This window comes from Gobio gobio, assembly GCF_949357685.1.
Source record: "Gobio gobio genome assembly, chromosome: 21".
Taxonomy (NCBI): Eukaryota; Metazoa; Chordata; class Actinopteri; order Cypriniformes; family Gobionidae; genus Gobio; species Gobio gobio.
Genome location: NC_137117.1, coordinates 48,966,931 through 48,988,750, shown reverse-complemented (window position 1 = coordinate 48,988,750; position 21,820 = coordinate 48,966,931). Strand labels below are relative to the sequence as shown.

The 21,820-nt window shown below is 37.9% G+C and overlaps 1 protein-coding gene across 1 annotated transcript in view; it reads left to right on the top strand.

Moving 5' to 3' along the window:
* Positions 1–20,458, top strand: part of LOC307117367 (neoverrucotoxin subunit alpha-like) — a 43,271-nt gene extending 22,813 nt beyond the window's left edge. Inside the window, exons 3-6 of the mRNA XM_079802180.1 lie at positions 3,820–3,912; positions 4,008–5,711; positions 8,402–8,437; positions 19,723–20,458. Of these exons, the coding sequence (XP_079658306.1) occupies positions 3,820–3,912; positions 4,008–5,711; positions 8,402–8,437; positions 19,723–20,345 (2,456 nt within the window). The 3' untranslated portion in view covers positions 20,346–20,458. The remainder of the gene's footprint in view (positions 1–3,819; positions 3,913–4,007; positions 5,712–8,401; positions 8,438–19,722) is intronic.
* Positions 20,459–21,820: the final 1,362 nt, after the last annotated feature.

Genomic DNA, 21,820 nt, shown 5'->3' with positions numbered 1-21,820 from the left:
ATTCATAAATCTGGTCTTATTTTAAACTAGACACTTTAAATATTGCTACCTAAGAGTCATAATAACTCAAAGTAATATGGGAACAGAGTAATATACATGTAAATATACATGTAAGTGACTCACGTTTTTTTTTATGTTTTACTTAGGGAAAAAAATATGATAATTTAATGTTAAGAGCCTGAAAATAACTTAAATATAAATGTGAATGTGTAATCATGTCATGATTCAAATATGAGGATGATTCTCTCAGTAATGTAGCTTCTGTAAGCTTTTATGTCAAGAAAAGTCTAGGCGTCCTTTCAAAAAGGCCATTTATTTCAGAAGATTTGCTATTGTAAAGAGTAGTTTTTCATTCAAATAAATCTGCAATAAACTGCAATAAACTGCTAATTATAATGGATAAACAGTTACTGAAAAACTAAAGCAACTATTTACAGAAATTACAAAGTGTAAAAAACTCATTTAGCTGATAAGAAGTGTCCGTCATAGAATCTGCGCGCTCCACTGCAGTTTCTGCCCTAAACACTAGCAGGCGCCATAGACAGCGTGCAGACAGACAGCGTGTAGACAGCGTGCCGGTGTTATGAAAGCCTAAGCACTAACAGTCTTCACCAAATCCTACTTACATAAACTGCGCAAGATAATGCCTTTTGCTTGGTTACTAAGTCCATCAATCAAACCTTTGTTGGAAAGGCATTGGCTGGGCACCGAGTGCCTTTATCCAACGAAAACCATGGGCGCAATGATTGACAGCTCACCAAGCCTGTAAGGCGCTTCCTCTATATGATGCATCACATGAGAGACTCTGATTGAAGGAGAGAGACGAGGGAGGTTTCATATTACATGGAAGAGACTATTCTAGCAGGGGGAGTTTGCCAGAAACGGATTAGAATCGATATTTCATTGAAAATGGACATGAATGATTACGCTAACTCAAAACTCTCTTGCAAACAATGGAGGATTTTTTGTTTTTTCCCTATTTTTTCGTCGTTTTGGATTAAAAAATGGGATGCATTTTGAAGAGTAGACTCTTACACGGACATGTATGCGGGGGTTTATTGGATTCGTCCGATCTGATCTGAACGGCAGGAGATGAAAGATGAGTATCGCTGATATTATGCTAATGTTTACATGGCCGGTCCTCTAGCATTTCATTTAACCCTTTCCTCTCTGGTGTATTTATTGCAAAAACAAGTTCAGAACATGAATCTTGAGTGTTTTAGCTTTCAAATGATGCATAGTTTGTGATAGTTGATTGAATATTTTGTATAAAACAAAAGCAAATAAAAGTACAGACACGCCCACTTCCGTCAATCCCCCCGCCCACGAACCGGTGCGGGTTAAGAAGTTAAAGAAAGGCTTTCTACAAAACAAAACTAAATGAATTTGTCAAAATCATTTCTGACAAACTCCATGTCTTCTGATATATTGCACATCTGATGTGTCCTTTATTACTCGTGCTGTTCACTTTTCATAATCAACATATATTAAATTAATAAATAACATTAGGCTATAATATTTAAACATCAATATGAAACAAAATTCATTTTAATGGCTACTGAACACAATACGTTTGACTGGTTCTATATTTATAGCATCTGAGCAAACATTTGCAAATAAAAGCTTTATTGATGCAACACTAGGCTATTTTACAATAAACACGATATAATCTGTCCAAAACTCTCTTGATGTTTTTATTTGAGTTGGTGTGGGCGTGGATTCTGTTCTCATAGATCACGTCAGTATTTGAATCTGAAAAGAATGCGTGCTCCATGGGCGTGGCGCATTAGCTGATAATGAAGAGGCTCAAAGCGACTGACATCTCTCTCTTTTCAAAAAGATTAAATAAACAGAGAATATTTGTTTTCGTTTTGATTTACATTGTTTAAAACTTGTTTCAGCGTTTCTTTAGACATATGCCTCATGTTTGTGAGACAAGTATTCACTAAAATAGAGTTCCTTTTCTGAAGACTATCTGAATGAACATCTTTGACAGAGAGGCTGCAGATTGTGCATCATGTTTGTTTTCTTTATTTTGCAAAAAGCACAACATTTTGTTCTTATTGTGACCATACACAAATAAAAGAAGAAACTTATAATTATAATGATGTATAACACTTGCCTGAAAGAGAAAGTTATTTGAGTCTCTTTGGCACTGATACAGGGTTGCCAACTTTCACGCATTTGGCGTGACACTCACGCTTTCAGGCTCTGTCTCACGCTCTCACGCTGCCCAACTTAATCTCACGCCAAACTGCCAAACCTGCTTTTGATATTAAACAAAGTCTAAGCTTTTAGATTTGTTTAAGTTTTAATGCGAAATTCAAACAATAAATAGCGTTTTGGCGCTAATATGGCATAACAGTTAAAGCCAGAGTGTTGAAAAACGGAGTTGCGGAATGCTCTCTCATCTCGCGGGTGCGCGCGCGGTCACGTGCTCCACGGAGCTCTCAATACTTCTAGCGCTCAATGCATTTGAATGGCTTGATACACAACATCTCCACTTCAGGTGTTTGCAGCAAGTTTTGGTAAACAGTACAGCATAGTGTGCATTGATTATTACGTCAACCATACAGGATCGTTTTATTATAGAGAGTGATGGAGATGCAACATTGTTAACATTAATGTTTTTCCTGTATTTAGCCCTCATACACTCATACACATTGATGGTCAAATGTGACCATACACCTTAACTATTTTTCAATTGAATAAATGTTCTATATTTTAGTTCAAAAATATTATATTATATATATTATATATATATATATATATATATATATATATATATATATATATATATATATATATATATATATATATATATATATATATATATATATATATATTTTGGTACTAAATACTATCTGTGCAATAATTATGGTCCTGACCACTTAAAATATTTTTCTTCTAATATTTTTCTTATTTATATTACAATTAGTATTAAGGTTGAATTAGAGAATTCTTATTCAAAGAGGCAAATTAGAGTCATTTTGTGGCTTGAAAAATAATAATTTCCATTTGTAATGCCATTACCCACTATAGGTGCCTTTATGGCTCTTTAATCAAAATACATGTATCTAATCTAGTTGCTCAAAAAAGTATTGCAGTTTTGCATTTTAATAAATATTTTGATATGATCAAACACTAGATTTCTTTAAATGGGAAATTTTAAAATGTTAATAACGTACATATCCTTATTTCCTTATATGTACAGCAGGCTATGAATTGATACTGAAATCGATATACGATATAATCTTATATGTACAGCAGGCTATGAATTGATACTGAAATCGATATACGATATAATCTTATATGTACAGCAGGCTATGAATTGATACTGAAATCGATATAATCGTACGGTAATTGGTTAAGTACCCCCCCCCCCCCCCCCCCCCCCCAAAAAAAAAAGAAAAGAAAATCTCACTCCAACCTGATCTCAAAAGTTGGCAACCCTGCTGATAAGACATAAAGTGTGTTGATGACGCCGGCCGACTCGAGGGGGTTAATCGTGATTAATCTTTTGACAGCCCTACATTGCTAGAATAAAACTTTTTTTAAGTATAGGGTCTGTTCTGTCTTTTGACATATTGCATGTTCAGATATTCATACAGCAAAATATTCTGGGAGTCATAAAACTTTTCTGTAAATGATCAAAAATGCTGGTGGTGGCTGGCAACTCTATAAAAAAAATGCTGGTGGGGAAACAGTGACACATTATTCATTATCACCAGATGTTATTTTGTTCATATATATATATATATATAAATATCATAAATATTTTAAGTATAAATATGACCTTTAATTTGTTATTTATTGCAGCCTTGGCATCAGCGCCCATTGAAGTGGCAGCTCTAGGAAGACCTCTGTTTCCTGGTATGCTGTATGACTGCCGCAAGGATACCTTCATTCCAGGTGTTTTATCAACCTAAAATAAATAAAAGTTTATTTTCCCCTCAAGAGTGCATTGCGTCCTCATACGTGACTGTTAAAGTGATTTCTCATTTCAGGTGTTACTCTGTGGGATAAGAAGTCACTGAGTGAAGATTTGGACACCCGTCCACAGCCCAAGACAGATTTTGACTTCAGTGGCTCCGACTCTTTCTCTAGTAAGGCCAATCTCCTGGATGTAAGTGCTTCCCTGAAGGCCAGCTTCTTAGGAGGGCTGGTGGAGGTGGGAGGATCTGCCAAGTTTCTGCGGGACACCAAATCCTCAAACCAACAGTCCAGAGTAACAATGTATTACAGTGAAACCACCAGATTCGAACAGCTCACTATGAGCCATCTGGGCCAGATCACCTACCCTCAGGTGTTTGACCAGAAAACTGCAACTCATGTGGTCACGGCTGTACAGTACGGAGCTCAGGCCTTCATGGTGTTTGATCGGAGATTTTCAGAAGAGGAAAATAAGCAGGAGATTGAGGGAAAACTGAATATCATGGTCAAGAAGATTCCTCTATTGTCTATTGAGGGAGAAGCAGCTTTAAAAATGACAGATGCTGATAAGCAAAGGGCTGAGAACATTGCTTGCACATTTCATGGTGACTTCCGCCTTGAGCAGAACCCCACCACTTTCATGGAGGCCGTAGAGGTGTACAAGAAGCTCCCCTCTATCCTGAAGGAGAATCCACAGAATGCTGTTCCAATAAGAGTCTGGCTCTATCCTCTTTCTCTACTGGATCCAAAAGCTGCTCAGCTGGACAGAGAAATCACCACACGTCTGGTTTCCAGCACTGAAGATATAATGGAGGAGCTGGGAGAATTAGACAGGACATACAACGACCTCTCCAAAAAAACATTGGTGAATGCTTTCAGTGATATCAAAGAGAGGCTGCATTCATTTCAGAACTCATTTAGCATTTACAAGACAATGCTCCTGAAAGCAGTGGGCAGGGTCTTGCCTGCTATACGAGGAGGAGAGATGGAGGAGAAGTCGCTAGAAGACCTTCAGAAGATCCACTACAGCTCCCCTTTTAATGCTGACAGTCTTAGCCAGTGGTTAGATGGTGCAAAGTCTGAACTTAACCTCTTGACTTCTCACACCAAGATGCTGGAGGGAATCACAACTGAAGACTCAGACCGCCTCAACACCATCCACCTTAATCTTAATATTGATGCTGTGGTGTGCTTGACCTTCACATCCCTGAAGTATGAAGACCCGTATCTTTCAACCCTGAAGAAGTTTCTGAAATCTGACAAGTTTAAAGCGCTAGATGGGGAACAAAGCATGGTTTCTGTGGTATCTGTCAGAAAGTGGTTCAACGATACTGCTGTCATCTCAAAGATAAGAGAGAACTTGTCTCTTTTCAGAAGTTTTTCAGAGGCTAATAAAGATGAGAAGAGATACAGATTCGTTATGTCAGCCATCTCTGATCCATCCAGTCCAGGCTCCTCCATCCGTCTGTATGAAAAAGGGAAGCTGACAGACACTCAGTTCCAGCCCGTGTCAAAGCCTCCTCGACCAGAAGTGAAGAAGGTCCAGGAGAGCAGTGTGTCCCTGAAACTGCAGAAGTCCCCAACTGGAGAAACTGTGCAGTACAGAGTGGAGTACCGGCAGGTGAACAGGGAACAGTGGAATGTCATAAACAAACCTGATGAAAACTTTAATCTGACTGGCTTGGAGTTTGGGAAGCAGTATTTGATCCGCTACAGGATAGTGGGTAAAGTGGGAGTGAGTGAAGCCAGTGACACTATCGGCCCCATACCGTCTTCAGGTAAGTGTCATGTGCACATGTCTTTGCATCTTTATCTCTCTCTCTCTCTCTCTCTCTCTCTCTTTATTTATATATATATATATATATATATATATATATATATATATATATATATATAAATATATTAGGGCTGGGCAAATTAACGTGTTAACGCGGGCGATTAATTTTTTCAGCTTAACGCATCAAAAATATTTAACGCAAATAATGCAGCATCCATTTTTATATACATTTTTGCCCAGCGTTACATTATATGATCACGCTCCTATTCATGTAAATGCTTCCAAGCGCGACAAGACACAAGAGAACGCGCTGTATGCCAATGTCCTGTCTGTGTGTGTGTGTGTGTGTGTGTGTGTGTGTGTGTGTGTGTGTGTGTGTGTGTCAGTGTCCTGTCTGTGGCTGCGTCTCATGTCAGCCAATCAAGGGACACTCTGACACACGCACACACTCGACGCACAGACAAATTCGCATCAGTTTCCTGCTCACATCGAGTTCTCTTTTGCTCTTGAACAAACAATAACAACAATACAGAGAATTTGGAGTATTCTCATATCAGGAGTCTTAAATTAGTTAAATAAAGTCTTAAATGAACTTAAAGAGTTGTGAGGAAATGAGATGCGCGGGACAGCGCGTGAGATCCGCGTCATGTTCGTCAGTGGCCGCTCTTAAAGTGACAGGAGCACTGATGGTGCCTGTCATTAAAGGGTTAGTTCACCCAAAAATGAAAATTCTGTCATTAATTACTCACCCTCATGTCGTTCGAGACCCGTCAGACCTCCGTTCATCTTCGGAACACAAATGAAGATATTTTAGTGTAAAGCTGATGCTGAGAAAGGCTTCAGATTGGCCTCCATTGGCATTCAGTACATTTCCTCTCCCAAGACGCATAAAAGGCATTTAAAACGTCGTTACAAAGTCCATCTCACCACAGTGGCTCTACAATAATCTTACGATGCGACGACAATAGTTTTTGTGCGCAAAAAAAAATCAAAATAACACCTTTATCCAACTTGTTCTTGTCTTCCGTGTGTGTCTCCACGACGCATGCGTGAGAATATGACGCAGATCCGGCATTCGGACACATGACCCAGAAGAGATTTGTTTACAAGCAGAGTAAGGCGCGCGTGTCTAAGCTGTTGATTCTACATTGATCGTGCTTTAGGTCTCGGCGTAGTGTTCAAAATCGGACTAAAGTGTGCATTTCATGGATTCCCGAACCCCGGCGCTACGTCATATTCTCGCGCATGCGTCGTGGAGGCACACACGGAAGACAAGAACAAGTTGGATAAAGGTGTTATTTTGATTTTTTTTTGCGCACAAAAACTATTGTCGTCGCATCATAAAATTATTGTAGAGCCACTGTGGTGAGATGGACTTTGTAACAACGTTTTAAATGCCTTTTATGCGTCTTGGGAGAGGAAATGTACTGAATGCCAATGGAGGCCTATCTGAAGCCTTTCTCAGCATCAGCTTTACACTAAAATACCTTCATTTGTGTCTGAAGATGAACGGAGGTCTGACGGGTGTCCAACCACATGAGGGTGAGTAATTAATGACAGAATTTTCATTTTTGGGTGAACTAACCCTTTAATGTTCATCACAGAACAACGGGAACAGAGAAAATTGTAGCTTTAATGAGGATTAATCTATATTTCATTTATTATTTATGCAGTTAAGAAAGGTGTTTGATAACTATTACATTTCTGTATATGTCTAACAGGGAAGGCCACAGGTAAATATAACATTTATTATAATGGGTTTATGTAAAGATTGTTTTAAATTCACTTAAATTAAAAGTAGTTTTTTTTAAAGCCTAATAAATGTTGAGATTGGTAGCTTTGAGTTATACTGTAATGTAACGTCATTAATGTTTCATAGAGACATTAGCATCAGTGATACTGGCCTTCATTCATAAAAACATGACAATACAACACATATTTAAAATATGCTGTCTTTAAATAGTTTCTTCCTTAATTAGTAGAGTAACTGAAATTATTACAATATCAAAAAATTAAAAACGTGAAAACGTTAAAAATGTGATTAATTTTTTTAATCGATTCCCAGCACTAATATATATATATATATATATATATATATATATATATATATATATATATATATATATATACACTCACACAATGAACAAAATTATAAACGCAACACTTTTGTTTTTGTCCCCATTTTTCATGAGTTGAACTCAAAGATCTAAGACTTTTTCTATGTACACAAAAGGCCCATTTCTTTAAAATATTGTTCACAAATCTGTCTAAATCTGTGTTAGTGAGCACTTCTCCTTTGCCGAGATAATCCATCACCTCACAGGTGTGGAGAAGTGCTCACTAACACAGATTTAGACAGATTTGTACTTACACCACTACTTACACCTTTAATCCAAGTCTTATGAAACGATTCGATTACTTTATGTACAAAGTGAAATTTTAATCATATTCCCTCTCAAATCCTTTCTGTGATCAGTTCATGTCTACAAAAGCCAAATCAAATATGGTGAAATGTCAATAGTGTCAAACCCTCAATAGTGCTTGTGTCAGGATTTGGGCTCTGTAAACAGCAGAAAGATTTCTCTAAATATCTTCTGTGTTGGAGGATTTCTGCATGTATTAGCAATGGATGCAGGGATCATTTTCTCTTGTAATGATAATCACACTCTTCATGTCTGTTGATTTCCACAGCCGCAGTTCCCAAGACCAGGAAAGACTTCCTACAATGTAAGTCACTATGAAAACAAGCACAAAAACTCACTGAGTGTGTTCAGGGGAAAGAAAACACGACAGAAGAGTTTTAGAGTTGATCATGTCAATGATGATTAAAGGTGCCATAGAATGGAAAAGCTAAAACACTAAAGATTCAAAACAAAACAACAAAAAAATTGGGAAAAAAACTAAAAATCCTCCATTGTTTGCATGAGCGTTTTGAGTTAGAGTAATTTTCAATGAACTATCGATTTGAATCAGTATTCTTGCGATCTCCCCTGCAGCTTAGTCTCTTCCGCATAATATAAATCCTCCCAGGTCTTTCTCCTTCAGTCACAGGCTTTCTGATGAGTCAATATATACAGGAAGAGCCTTACTGGCTCCAGCAGGTGTCAGTCAAAGCGCCCATGGTTTTCATTGGATAATGTCAGTCAATGCCTAGAGGTTTGATTGATGGACGTAGTAACCAATCAAAATGCATTCTCTTGCACAGTGTTTGTAATAGTAGTGCGAAGTTCGGATCATTTTACTGACTCTGATCTTTGAATCTCGTTCAGCAAAATGATCAAATCTTTTTTCAAGTCATTTCGTTCATTTCAGCAGAATCTAATTAAAATGTTACATGTTACATTTTTCAACACATTTAGTACTTTTGGAATAAAAATTAAAAATAAGCTAATGCAGCCATGGCCAAACTTTGAGAAAGAAATTATTAATTAATTGCTATAGCTTGCTTCAGGCTATGCAGTCTGTTCGTTCACCTCACCTCCCGATGCAAATGCCTCATATATGTAAATACATGCGTACGGAAACAGAAAAGATTAGTTCATCTCTCGAGTCTTCTCGTTCGAGTCGTTCGTTCAAGTCCCCATAGGCTGAATGCAGAAACAGTTCATCTCTCGAGTCTCGTTCTTTTTTCACATGACCGCTTCCCGGTCAGTGTCTCACAACATATACATTTGAAATTACAGTCGTATTATTTTTGTAACAGTTGTAACAATATATTACAGTTGTAATATATTTATTATTATAAAATCATCAGAAGATATGTGCAATAAACATTTCGTTCATTTCGTGCCTATCCGTTCTGACCAACCCAATCTGTCCAGGCTCCATAGAAAAATCAATTATTATACTAGCTAAAAAACTGAAATAAACAAACAAAAAAACTCTGCACTTGTTTGTAAGGAAGGTTGTGAATTAATTCATTTCTGTATCCAACACGACTGTCACGTCACGTGACAAAAGAATGAGACTCGAGAGATAAACTGTTTCTGCATTCAGCTTATAGGGACTTGAACGAACGACTCAAACGAGAAGACTCAATTTTCAAGTGTCTAGTTTAAAATAAGACCAGATTTATGAATATAGACCATAGGCAGGGGCAGACTGGCCATCAGGAGCACCGGGCATTTTCCCGGTGGGCCGCTAGACAAAGTGGGCCGGCCTGTTACTACGTAAATATATATGAAGAATGAATAATAGTACATTTGCGTAGCCTAGTCTATATCCTTCCGTCAGCCCAGACGAATGGCCCACTTGAGGGGAAAACGCTAATCTATTTAGCCTGATCAGTCTCAGTGGTGTAAAAGCGCTCGTCAATGTCAAAATGTTTGAGACATCCAATCAAATCGAAGGAGGCAGGACTTATTGTCCAGACCGAGCAGCACTTGAATGCGAGCCGAGGTGAGATAAACAGCTGAACTTGACGAGTCAATTCAGCAATATTTCCAGACAAAAATGTTAAACAATACACATTCATTTCCAGAGATGCAAACTACTGCTGACCTTCTCGAATTTCTCAGATTGTAATGCCATTTACGTTATTCGACACACAATGCACATTGACGTTAGCCTGGTCCTACCAAACACTCGTACATTTCATTTGTACAGAGAGTCTGGCCGCTCTCCATTGACAAGCGTTTTCTTCCTTGAAGGCGGGAACTCTGTTGAAGTTAAAAACTTTTGGATCTGCCATAACCAATCACTAACGTTTGGTCGTGACGTATGTGATCTCAGACTAGCGCACGACATCAACATCGTCGTTCTCAGCCACTCCCACTGTTCGCTGATTGGACCGGTAAAAATTTGTTTGGAGAAAACCTATAGCGCAGTCCCAGACGGAGTACTGAAGGAAAATGAAAATTGAGCAGAAGTACGTAGGAGGGCGGAGCCAGGCTACATTAACATAGCAGTTTTCAGCATCAGAGTGAATGTATGTGCGTCTTTTTCCAGCTTCAGTAATATCACAGTCATTTGAAAATGATTCATAAAACTCAAAATATTGTTTTCACTAAAACATGGTAAAATTGGCAACTTTCATATTCAAGTATGTCCCGTGAAGGAACGTGTCATATACAAATAAATAAAGGCTATAATTTGCTAGTTAGTTCACATGCATTATTTTACACACTAGCAATAACAGTTTGAAATAATTAAGACTTTTAATAATTAAGAATAATTGTTTTTGAAAGGAGAAGGCTGAATTTATTTGATTAAAAATACAGTAAAAACACAATATTAAGAAATATGAATACTATTTCTAATATCTGTTGTCGCTATATTAGTAAAGTGTCATTTATTCCTGTGATCAAAGCTAATAATTTATCATTATTACTCCAGTCTTCAGAGTCACATGACCCTGCAGAAATCATTCTAATATGCCGTATTTTTCATTAAAAAAACCTTCAGGGACTTCCGGTTTAGTAATGCGGCGGTAGGACGCACAGTGTCTGAGCTCCGCGTTATTCCATGTAATCTTTTCAAAATACATCCTATATTATCAGTACTTTTCAAGTCATTGTATTTTTGGCATGGTACAAACTCTCTGTCTTTGGAATTTTCGTTTAAAATGAGCAAGACTACAAGGACAGGCGGTAAGCAACAGGCTCAAGTTCAACATGCACAGCGCGGTCAAGAGAGCAGCAAAATGGCGGATAACGAGCCTCTATCCGCACAGCTCACAGTGGAGTCTCTAGTCAAAGAGCTCGAAAAATTCAGAAAAGATATGACGGGGGAGTTCGTTACACTTCTGAATAACTCTCTGGAACCAATCTGGTCTTCAATCGAATCGATTGGTGCAACCCTAACAACACAGGCAGCGACCATCAGCGAGATGGAATCGGGTCTCTCAGAGCATAGCGACCGAATCACTCAGCTCGAACACGATGTGAACACTCTTCAATCAAAACTGACAACCATCGGAAGGGAGAACACGGCGCTTAAAGCTAATGTTGAAGATCTGATTTCTCGCTCAAAGCGCCAGAACATACGAGTGGTAGGCCTACCAGAGGGCATAGAAGGAAAAAACGCAAGAGAGTTCATGACTAACCTGCTTTCGGAGCTTCTCGGCGACTCACTTGCAAAGCCACCCGAGTTGGATCGCGCGCACCGCAGCCTGAAGCCCAAACCTCCTACTGGTGAATCCCCGCGTCCGCTGATCATTAGATTTCACCGTTACATTGTTAAGGAAATTGTCATGAGCTGGGCTAAATCCCACAAGGACATTTCCTACAAGGGTCACAAAATCAAGATGTACGAGGACTTCAGCACAGAGGTGGCGAGAAAACGAGCGGCTTTTAACAAGATCAAGAGCCTGCTTTACAAGCAGGGAGTTCGTTTTGGGATGTTGTACCCTGCTCGTCTCAGAGTGAGTTGTAATGGTGTGGAGCGGATCTTCGAGTCCCCAGAGGCAGCGGAGCTGTTTTATCAACAGAACTTTCCTAATTGAGTCGCGGACCTATACTGTGTGTGGAACAATACACATCTCCGAAACGAGTTTGCGAATTCAACAGGTATAAATAGTTGTAAATGAAAAAAGTTAGTATTAAGCTCTCGTTTTACTTGTAACTGAGAGTTAAGGCAGAATAATCTGCTATACTATGAGTACCTCTGCATGACTCTTATGGGGAATTTACTCCCCCAAGTTATATTGTTTAGGGGTTGCATGTTAAGGAAGCTATTTGGGTAATCATTCTAAATTGCCGTGCCACCTGGTCCCCTGTTGGCAGTGCCGCCTTGTGGCGGGTCTTAAGTATAACTTGCCAATTTTAATTGTATCTTTTCTTTCCGTAGTGTTTTACGTTTGCTTATCTCTTCTTCTTCTTCTTCTTCTTATTATTATTATTATTGCTTCTTGGTACATAACTCTAAGTTCCAATAGTTATTTTGGATGTATATTTAAGGTCTAGGAGTGACAGTGTAACATAGTTAATCGGTTGTGTGAAGTGATGTTCAGAGTTGTAAGTATAGGTTTTTTATTATTATTATTATTATAAAAAAAAAATTCTTCTCTCCTCTCCCTTCCTTGTTTTTTTGGGGGGGTTTTGGTCACTTTCTCTCCTTCCCTTGCATACCTTCACGATTCATGTGGCTCAGTCCTTTTATTTTATTTTATCTTTAAAACAACATAAATGACTAGTCCTAAAGTGATTATAGAAGGGCTGGCTGGCCACAATGTCAAATTTGTTACTTGGAATGTGAGGGGCCTAGGTGGTCAAATTAAAAGATCAAGAGTGTTCTCGCACTTAAAAAGCTTGTCTACAGATATTGTTTTTTACAGGAAACTCATCTCAAGATTAGTGATCAGGTTAGACTGCGCAAGCCATGGATTGGTCAAGTTTTTCATTCAAATCTAGCTAATCTAGAGGCACTGCTATTGTAATACACAAACGAATAAAATTTGTCCCACACAATGTATTCTCCGATCCTGATGGCCGGTATGTAATAGTATCTGGAATTCTGTACCAAACACCTGTCATATTAGTGAGCGTTTACGCACCTAATTTTGATAATCCTGCTTTTATGACTGCGCTCTTTTCCCACATTCCAAATCTAGACACTCACTGCCTTATTTTAGGTGGGGATCTTAATTGCACAATCAACCCAAATTTAGACCGCTCACAGCCCAAATCATCTGCCCCTACGTCGATGTCTAGGTCTTTTTCTTCTTTAATAGATCAGCTGGGGTGTGTTGACCCCTGGCGTTTCCTCAATTCAACTGCAAAAGAGTTTTCTTTCTTTTCAAATGTCCACCATGTTTATTTTTATAGATAAATCTCTTCTACCTCTTGTAAAATCCACAGAATATTCAGCTATAATTATTTCAGACCATGCCCCACACATTTTAGACCTTTCTTTTCCCCAAAATTCAGGCAGCCACGCTAGAGGCTGGAAACTCAATATCGGGTTGCTGGCTGATAAAGAATTTTGTGATTATATCTCTAGGAACATAGATTTCTTTTTGGAGACCAACAAATCAGAATCGGTTTCGCCATCACTTCTATGGGAAACATTTAAAGCTTTTATACGTGGAAGGATTATCTCTTTTAACGCATACTGGATTAAAGCCAGAAAATTAAATCAGCAGAGACTCATTGACAAAATTTTAGAGCTAGACAGGCTAAATGCCAGTTCACCAAACCCTGTTTTGGAGACACAGCGTCTAAAACTACAAACCGAGTTTGATCTGTTGACAACCAATAAGGCAGAATTTCTGCTAAAACGAACAAGAGCAACCTACTATGAGCATGGAGACAGAGCTAGCCGTCTTTTAGCTTCTCAGCTCAGACATCAAAAAGCTTCCCAGTTAATCTCACAAGTGTATGACTCCTTAAATAACCTTATTACTGACCCGGTCAAAATAAACACAGAGTTCACTTTGTTTTATTCTAATCTCTACAAATCAGAAGCCTGCTTAGACATTGATACTATTCAGTCTTTCCTTTCTCCTCTGGAAATACCTAAAATAAGCTCTGACACAGCCAGTAGACTAGATGAGCCTCTTTGCTTGGAGGAGATAGCCTCTTGCATTGGGAGCATGAAGAACAACAAAGCTGAATTTTTTAAAAAGTTCTCCATCCAGTTATCCCCCCTATTGCTAGAATTATACAATCACTCCGCGGATCAGGGCTTCTTGTCACCTTCCTTAAATCAAGCTTTGATTTCCTTAATATTAAAGAAAGACAAAGATGCTAAACTGTGTGGCAGCTACAGACCCGTTAGCCTAATTAATCATGACATTAAAGTGTTAGCTAAAGTATTGGCCAAACGTTTAGAGGCTCATCTCCCCTCCATCATATCGGATGATCAAACTAGATTCATACTGGGTCGTCAGTTATCATCTAATATACGTAGACTCCTAAATGTAATCTTTACTCCATCCAAGTCATCAAGGCCTGAAATGGTTATCTCGCTAGACGCAGAGAAGGCTTTTGACCAGGTGGAGTGGGATTATTTATTTATGGTTTTACAAAAATTTGGTTTTGGATCGAAATTAATTTCATGGATTCGTTTACTTTATTCTTCTCCCTCAGCTTGTGTGAAAACAAACTGTGAAACGTCCCCTTATTTCCCTCTTTCTCGTGGCACAGGTCAGGGTTGCCCACTTTCACCTCTCCTTTTTGCTCTGGCTATAGAGCCTCTCTCTATAGCATTAAAATCGTCTTCAGTATTTGCGGGTGTTTGTAGAGGAGAAAGGGAGCATCGTGTCTCATTATATGCAGATGATCTCTTATTATTCGTATCAGACCCTCTCAACTGCATCGATAAAATAATGCATCTGTTGAATGAGTTTGTCTTTATTTCAGGATACAAGATAAACTTGACTAAAAGTGAGTGTTTTCCCATGAATGAATTGGCAAAAATAATTCCTGCAACTATGCTCCCTTTTCGCACATCGTTTTCAGGATTCCGGCATTTAGGGGTTCATATTTCAAACACATTCAAGTGTTTACATAAAGACAATTTTACTAAATTAATGAACAGCATTAAAGTTGATCTTCAGCGATGGAGCAGTCTTCCACTATCATTAGTAGGAAGGATTGAATCAATCAAAATGAACATCCTACCACGAATACTTTTTTTATTTCAGACTTTTCCCATTTTTCTCCCCAAATCTTTTTTTAAATCATTTGATGCCACTATATCTTCATACATTTGGGCTGGAAAGCCTCCACATGTGTACAAGTCAATCCTTCAAAGACCCAAACAAGATGGGGGTCTTGCGCTCCCAAACTTTATTTTTTATTATTGGGCAGCTAATATCCAGAAAATATATGCATGGTGTAACTCCCCGGATATTAATTGGTGTATGATAGAAGCTAATTCTTGTATATCTTCCTCATTACCTGCATTCGTTTTTGATCCCAATTTACGGCGTCCTTCTAAATTTACCACTAACCCGATCGTGCTTTCTTCACTCAAAATCTGGAAACAGTTCCGTCATCATTTTAGATTAAACACATTGTCCACCTTAATGCCTATTGTTGGTAATCATCTTTTCGTGCCCTCTACTTTGGATTCAACATATGCACAGCTCAGGGAGAAGGGCCTAATATTGTTTCAGGATCTGTTTTCTGATAACACATTTGTGTCATTTAATGACCTGATGAGTAGATTTAAAATTTCTAAATCTAATTTATTCCGTTATTTTCAATTACGAGACTTTGCTAAAGCACACTTTGCCACCTTCCCTCACCAGCCAAAGAAAACTTTAATCGATGACATAATGTCTCTTCCAAAATCACATAGTCACATAGCCTCACTTTATGGCCTGTAGCGTTCTTCTCAGCTCCTTCCTCTTTTTGCACTCAAGGGAACCTGGGAGAGAGAGCTAGGACTGGAACTGGATGAGGAACGGTGGAATAGCGCCTTAGCTAAAATTAACTCTGTCTGTATATGTGCTCGTTTAAATCTTGTTCAGTTCAAAGTTGTCCACAGAATTCATTTCACCAAAGCAAAATTGAAGAAACTCTCTCTAACGGAAGATGATAGGTGCAATAGATGTTCGCTTTCCCCAGCAGACCATACTCATACATTTTTCACCTGCCCTAAACTGTATTCATTCTGGTCTTCCTTTTTTTCTACATTGTCAAAGGCTCTTAATGTTTCTGTGAAACCCTGCCCAATACTTGCAATTTTTGGAGTACCCTCTGTTGATGGCTTGTATAGCAAAAGACATGCTGATATTATTGCTTTTGCTTCATTGGTCGCCAAAAGACGAATACTGTTACATTGGAAATCATCATGCCCCCCCTCTAACTCCTCTTGGTTAAAAGACTTAATGTCCTTTTTACACCTGGAAAAAATTAAACACTCAATCAGAGACTCTGTTAATGCATTATATGAAATGTGGAACCCTGTTCTTTCCTTTGTTGAGACTGTACCTTTAACAGAGATTTAACTCCCCCCATCCCTCTTCTCCCTTTTTGTTGTTGTTGTTGTTGTTTGGTTTTGTTTGTTTGTTTGTTTGTTTTTGTTTCCTTGGTTTTTGTGGGATAATTTGGGATGTTTAGGGTCGGGTTGTTGTTCTAGCTATTTGTGCAATTTTTATTTATTTATTTCTGGGGTAAAAAAAAAAAAAAGCAGGATGTGATCTTTCACATATTTGTCATGCACTTACTGTCATTTATCAATCTGCTCAATAAAAAAAAAAAAAAATTTCAGGATCAATATAATTTTTAAACTTGAATTTTTAAACAATTGGAGCTTTATTCCATAAAATGACACATGTCAAGCTCCTCAAAGGACATATAACCACTAGAAAGGCACCATAAAATAGTCCACATTCTGCACTACATACTAAGTCTTAGACCATAGCATTGCTTTATATGGACGGATTTTATCGTAGGTATTGAACGTTAGTGATATTAAACTTCACTGTATGGAAAAGATTTCAAAATGTGTTAAAAAAAATTAAAATCTAAATTATGAATTGCCAAGTGCACCAGGAATGAGCAATTATAACCTAAAGAAGTATGCCTGTCATTCATTAATGTTAATGATAAGCACTTCAATCAAATATAGCATTTATATCTCTGTATAAATAGCATCTATGTTTGTTTGTTAGTAAGTGGTGTTTAAAATTGCTCATTGCATAATGAGCTGGTGAGTTTATGGTGAGATGAAAAACTTTTCTTCAAAAGCAAAATTAATTTCCTATCATCACTGTAAAGCTGCTTTGAAGCTGTATAAATGAAGGTTAGTGATGCACCGATCATGATTTTACATGGCCGATTCCGATACCGATTTTTTTTCAAGAAAACTGGCCGATTCCGATTCCGATTTCCGATTTTAAAAAAAAAAAATTTTTACACAATAAAAGAATGAAAGTATACATGAACAAGATGTTTATTTGGTATTTAACAGGCTAAATTGGCTTTTGGCTAATGAAAACAAGTCCGCAATCTGAAATGAACGGGAAATTGGATTGGAAATGAAAAGGCTGAAAGGTGAAATTAAAGGCAACAACTGAATATTCTGCAATCCAAACAAAGATGTTACTTAAATCAGCATTTGTTTTTAAATTCAGTGTAAAGAAAAAAAGTCTTTACCTGTGAAATTAAATAAAACCAAAGTATATAATTGTTCCAAAATGTTAAATCAAAAAATGTTTAGTGCAACGAAAAAATAAATAAATAAGATGCTACAGCAGGTGCTTTTTAAATCAAATTAAGTCAATGTCATTTTAAGGTAAAATAAAAGGTAACACTTTAGAATAATGGTCATTAGTTAACATTAGTTAATGTATTAACTAACATGAACTAACCATGAGCAGTAAATTAGTTACTGTATTTGTTCATCTTTGTTAACGTTAGTTAATATAAACATCACAGAGCATTAACTAATGTTAACAAGATTTTAATAATGCATTAGTAAATGTTGAAATTAACATTAACAAAGATTAATAAACGCTTTATAAGTGCAGTTCATTATTAGTTAATGTTAACTGATGTAGTTGACTAATGTTAACTAATGACCATTATTCTAAAGTGTTACCAAATTAAAATTATCATCCTATATAGGCTACAGAACTGATAGTATTTCATTTCAAAAGTGCATGCATGTTCTTCTTTAGGCTACAAAAATAAGTATTTCGGCTTTGTCACAAGTTAGTCTGTTTCGTTCTCATCCGATCCAACACGTGAGAAGCTGAGCTGAACAAACGCTCACTGTCTGCGCTTGTGCAGGGCGGAGAGTCAGCTCGCGCAACTTCAGCTCGCGCAGGAAAGCGGCTCTTCATTCCCTTCAGCGTATCTCCTTCCCTCAGTTCTCCAGTTTCCGTTTGTAACACACAAGTGACATGTTCGCGAATGATTGCAATATAGGCGTATGTGCACGCAGGCACACTTCCGGATAAATCGGCAGAAAAATAAAAATAAAACCAGTTCCGGTTTTTGGCTGGTCAACCGTTGTATCCCTAATGAAGGTGACTTGACTTGACGTGTTGCGGACCGGTGTTTATGGGCCGCTTTGTGCCAGAAAGTCCGGGGCCACTTTTTTGCCCCCGTAGGGTTTAAGAGCTGCAGATATTTTTATTTGAATATGTCGTTTTCAGAAAATTCTCAAAAATAGGGGCGCAAGTTAAGAGGTTAACGTGGACCTGCACAGCCGAATCATCAGAAGTTCTGCAGGTATTGTGAAGAAGCAAGCAAGGACAATAGCGGAAATGGCAGATCGTGAATATAAATGTTATGTTCCCGGCTGTGCAGGGGATGAGCACTTTTCATACAATTCCCACAGAACAGAACTGTCAACAGGCATGGTTGATGTTTATCTATAAAAGGATACCGCACCAATTGAATTCAAAGTTGTTAGTTTGCTCTGACTAGTGTTCATTTTCGAATTAAACAAAAACTGTTCAACCTTTTTTTCCATGACTAAGACAAGACAAGATTACACAAACGTACTTAAACGATAACTCTGACTATAAAAAAAACATACAATATCGTTGACGAATCCCCCAATCAGAGCTTTTCTGTTAAAGGAACACATTATATCCGGTGTTTTGATTACAATTTGCAATCTGGCAACCATGCACAGATGATCTGAAAACACCAATAAACAAGTAAGCTGCAATTCTCCATTTGAGATGTTCTGTGTTCTGTCATGACTCACAAGCCGCTTGTGCGACAAAATCTGACATAAAATCTTCTCAGAGATGAACTGTAATGAATTCAAGCATGGATCTCTCCACTATTAGCGATTGTGTTTGCTGAATAACTGTGAGCTACTGAAATGAGCCTTGCTGTGAAACAGCCAATCAGAGCAGAGCAGAGCTCAACATTATTATTCATGACCCTTCCAAATAAGGTAATAACAGCCCATTTCATTCTAGGGATAAATCCTTGGGTTGTAAATGGACATGTAAAACCGTATCTGGAGTATTTTGACCTTACCTAAGCCCCATACCTTCTATGTTGATATCAGAGAACAATTTAAAATATTGTATCAATGCATTCTATAGCACCTTTAAACTTTTTAAATTCATAATTCCTGATTCTGATTTGTTTATCCATCAGATTCCCAACAGTTGACGGTGGATACGAACACAGTGAATCCATACCTCTTTCTGTCTGAGTGGAACAGAGTTATTACTGCCTATTCAACGGCTGAGCCATATCCTGATCATCCAGACAGATTTAATCATCATTGGCAGGTGTTGTGTAGAGAGAGTGTGAGTGGACGCTCTTACTGGGAGGTTGAGTGGAGCGGAACGGATGATGGTGTGTATATATCACTGTCATATAAGAGTATCAGCAGGAAGGGACAGGGTAATGAGTGTGTGTATGGACATAATGATCAGTCCTGGAGTTTGTCCGGCTCTTCCTCCAGTTACTCATTCTGGCACAATAACATAGAGACTGTTCTCCCTGCGAAGCCCATCGCCAGTAAATTCAGTAGACTAACAACGTATGAGAGTCACATTAGAGTAGGAGAGAGTGTGGTTATCCATGGTGAAGGAGTGTCTGTGGATATCTATAGAGTAGGAGTGTATGTGGATCGCGATGCAGGAACTCTGTCCTTCTACAGCATCTCTGGAGACTCAATGAGCCTCATCCACACAGTCCAGACCACATTCACTAAACCGCTCTATCCTGGGTTTGGGGTTTGGTCTAAATCATCATTGAGACTGTGTTGGTGAATCAGAATAAATTGTAGAGAGATTCTACTCATAATGCTTTGAGCTGTATGATAACAGTGATATAGAGTCTCTTCATTATATTAATAATAAAGCTGAACTTCCGTCACTGAAATAACGTGTGTTGTTTTATGGTGCAAACTTTCTTAACACCTTCTACCTTATTTTACTTATTATCAGTTAAGGTAAAGCAAGTCAAATCTGCCCTAACTTCAAAGCATTCAAAATCCTCATACATACAATATATACTGTATGTCACAGAAGACTTCTCCGTGGTTTGAGCTGCTCAAGACTAGAAATCAGAGGCTTTAAAACGTAAAAGTGCATACAAAAATAAACTGTTTACAAGTGTTGTTCAATAAAGACATCAAGGCATCTAACATCGGAGAGGCCGTTCCACGGAATCAGCGTCTGAAGCTCTCATTGCATTTCAGTCTTTTATAGACAGCTTCTACATTCCACACATTCTTGAGACGTCATCAACTGTGGAAACCCCCTCAAAACTTGTCTATATAAAGACCTTCTCCTCTTTGCCGTTTTTCTCTGCATTCTTCTCCTTTGCTGCCGTCTTCTGCTCATCCGCAATATAACATTCTTCTTGCATTACTTTCTGATCTATGCTCTTTCTAATGCAGCTTTTCTTCTCTCTCTACTCAATCATTATATACTTAACATTTTTGACAGTAAGTATGTTTCTTTATTATTTGATTAAATACCTTTCTTAATAAAATACTAAATACAGTTGTGGTGTCCCTTTATTTAACCCCTTTGCAGTCAAAGATCTCAGACGGCCCCAGATTACTGTCGTTCAACATTCACTGCTCATTAAAACATCACACTCTAACTTCATCTGGACAAACTCAGTATCATTAGGCAGATTAAAGGCTCCCGCTTCGATATTTGACCACTGTTTATGATAACATTTTCCTGGGATTTAATAATTTTATTGGGAATTTTACGAATTTTACTTAAGTGTAAAATAACCGATCTGAAATGAACTATATTTTGAATTGAATAATCACACTCAAATTAATTATCTCTCATGTGCTGCAGTTACGCTGTGTCCGCACAGCTCGCAAATAACACATTTCAGTTCAGCTCTTAGTTCAAAAGTGCACATATTAGGAGAATTATTGATTTATCACGTTTGCAAAATATTTCGCCATACAGAATACCATTTCTATTAATTTCTCACTGAATTATCCAATCTCCATTCAGCTGAAACATGAACACAGCTTTCTCTGTGTCTCCTCTTCATGATTTGTGTCAGATATGAGTCATCACGCAGTCATTGGTTCTCTACTGCTGTCAATCATCTTACCTGCTCGATCAACTATGGCATAAGGTTTTTGTGTGATTTTTTGTGATTTTGGCTATTTTATATCAATAATGGATGTTTACATTATAACTGCTAGCAAGTGTAGCGATTAGCTCCATTTAAAATGCTAAATATAACATGTTTTTAACATCCCCATTAT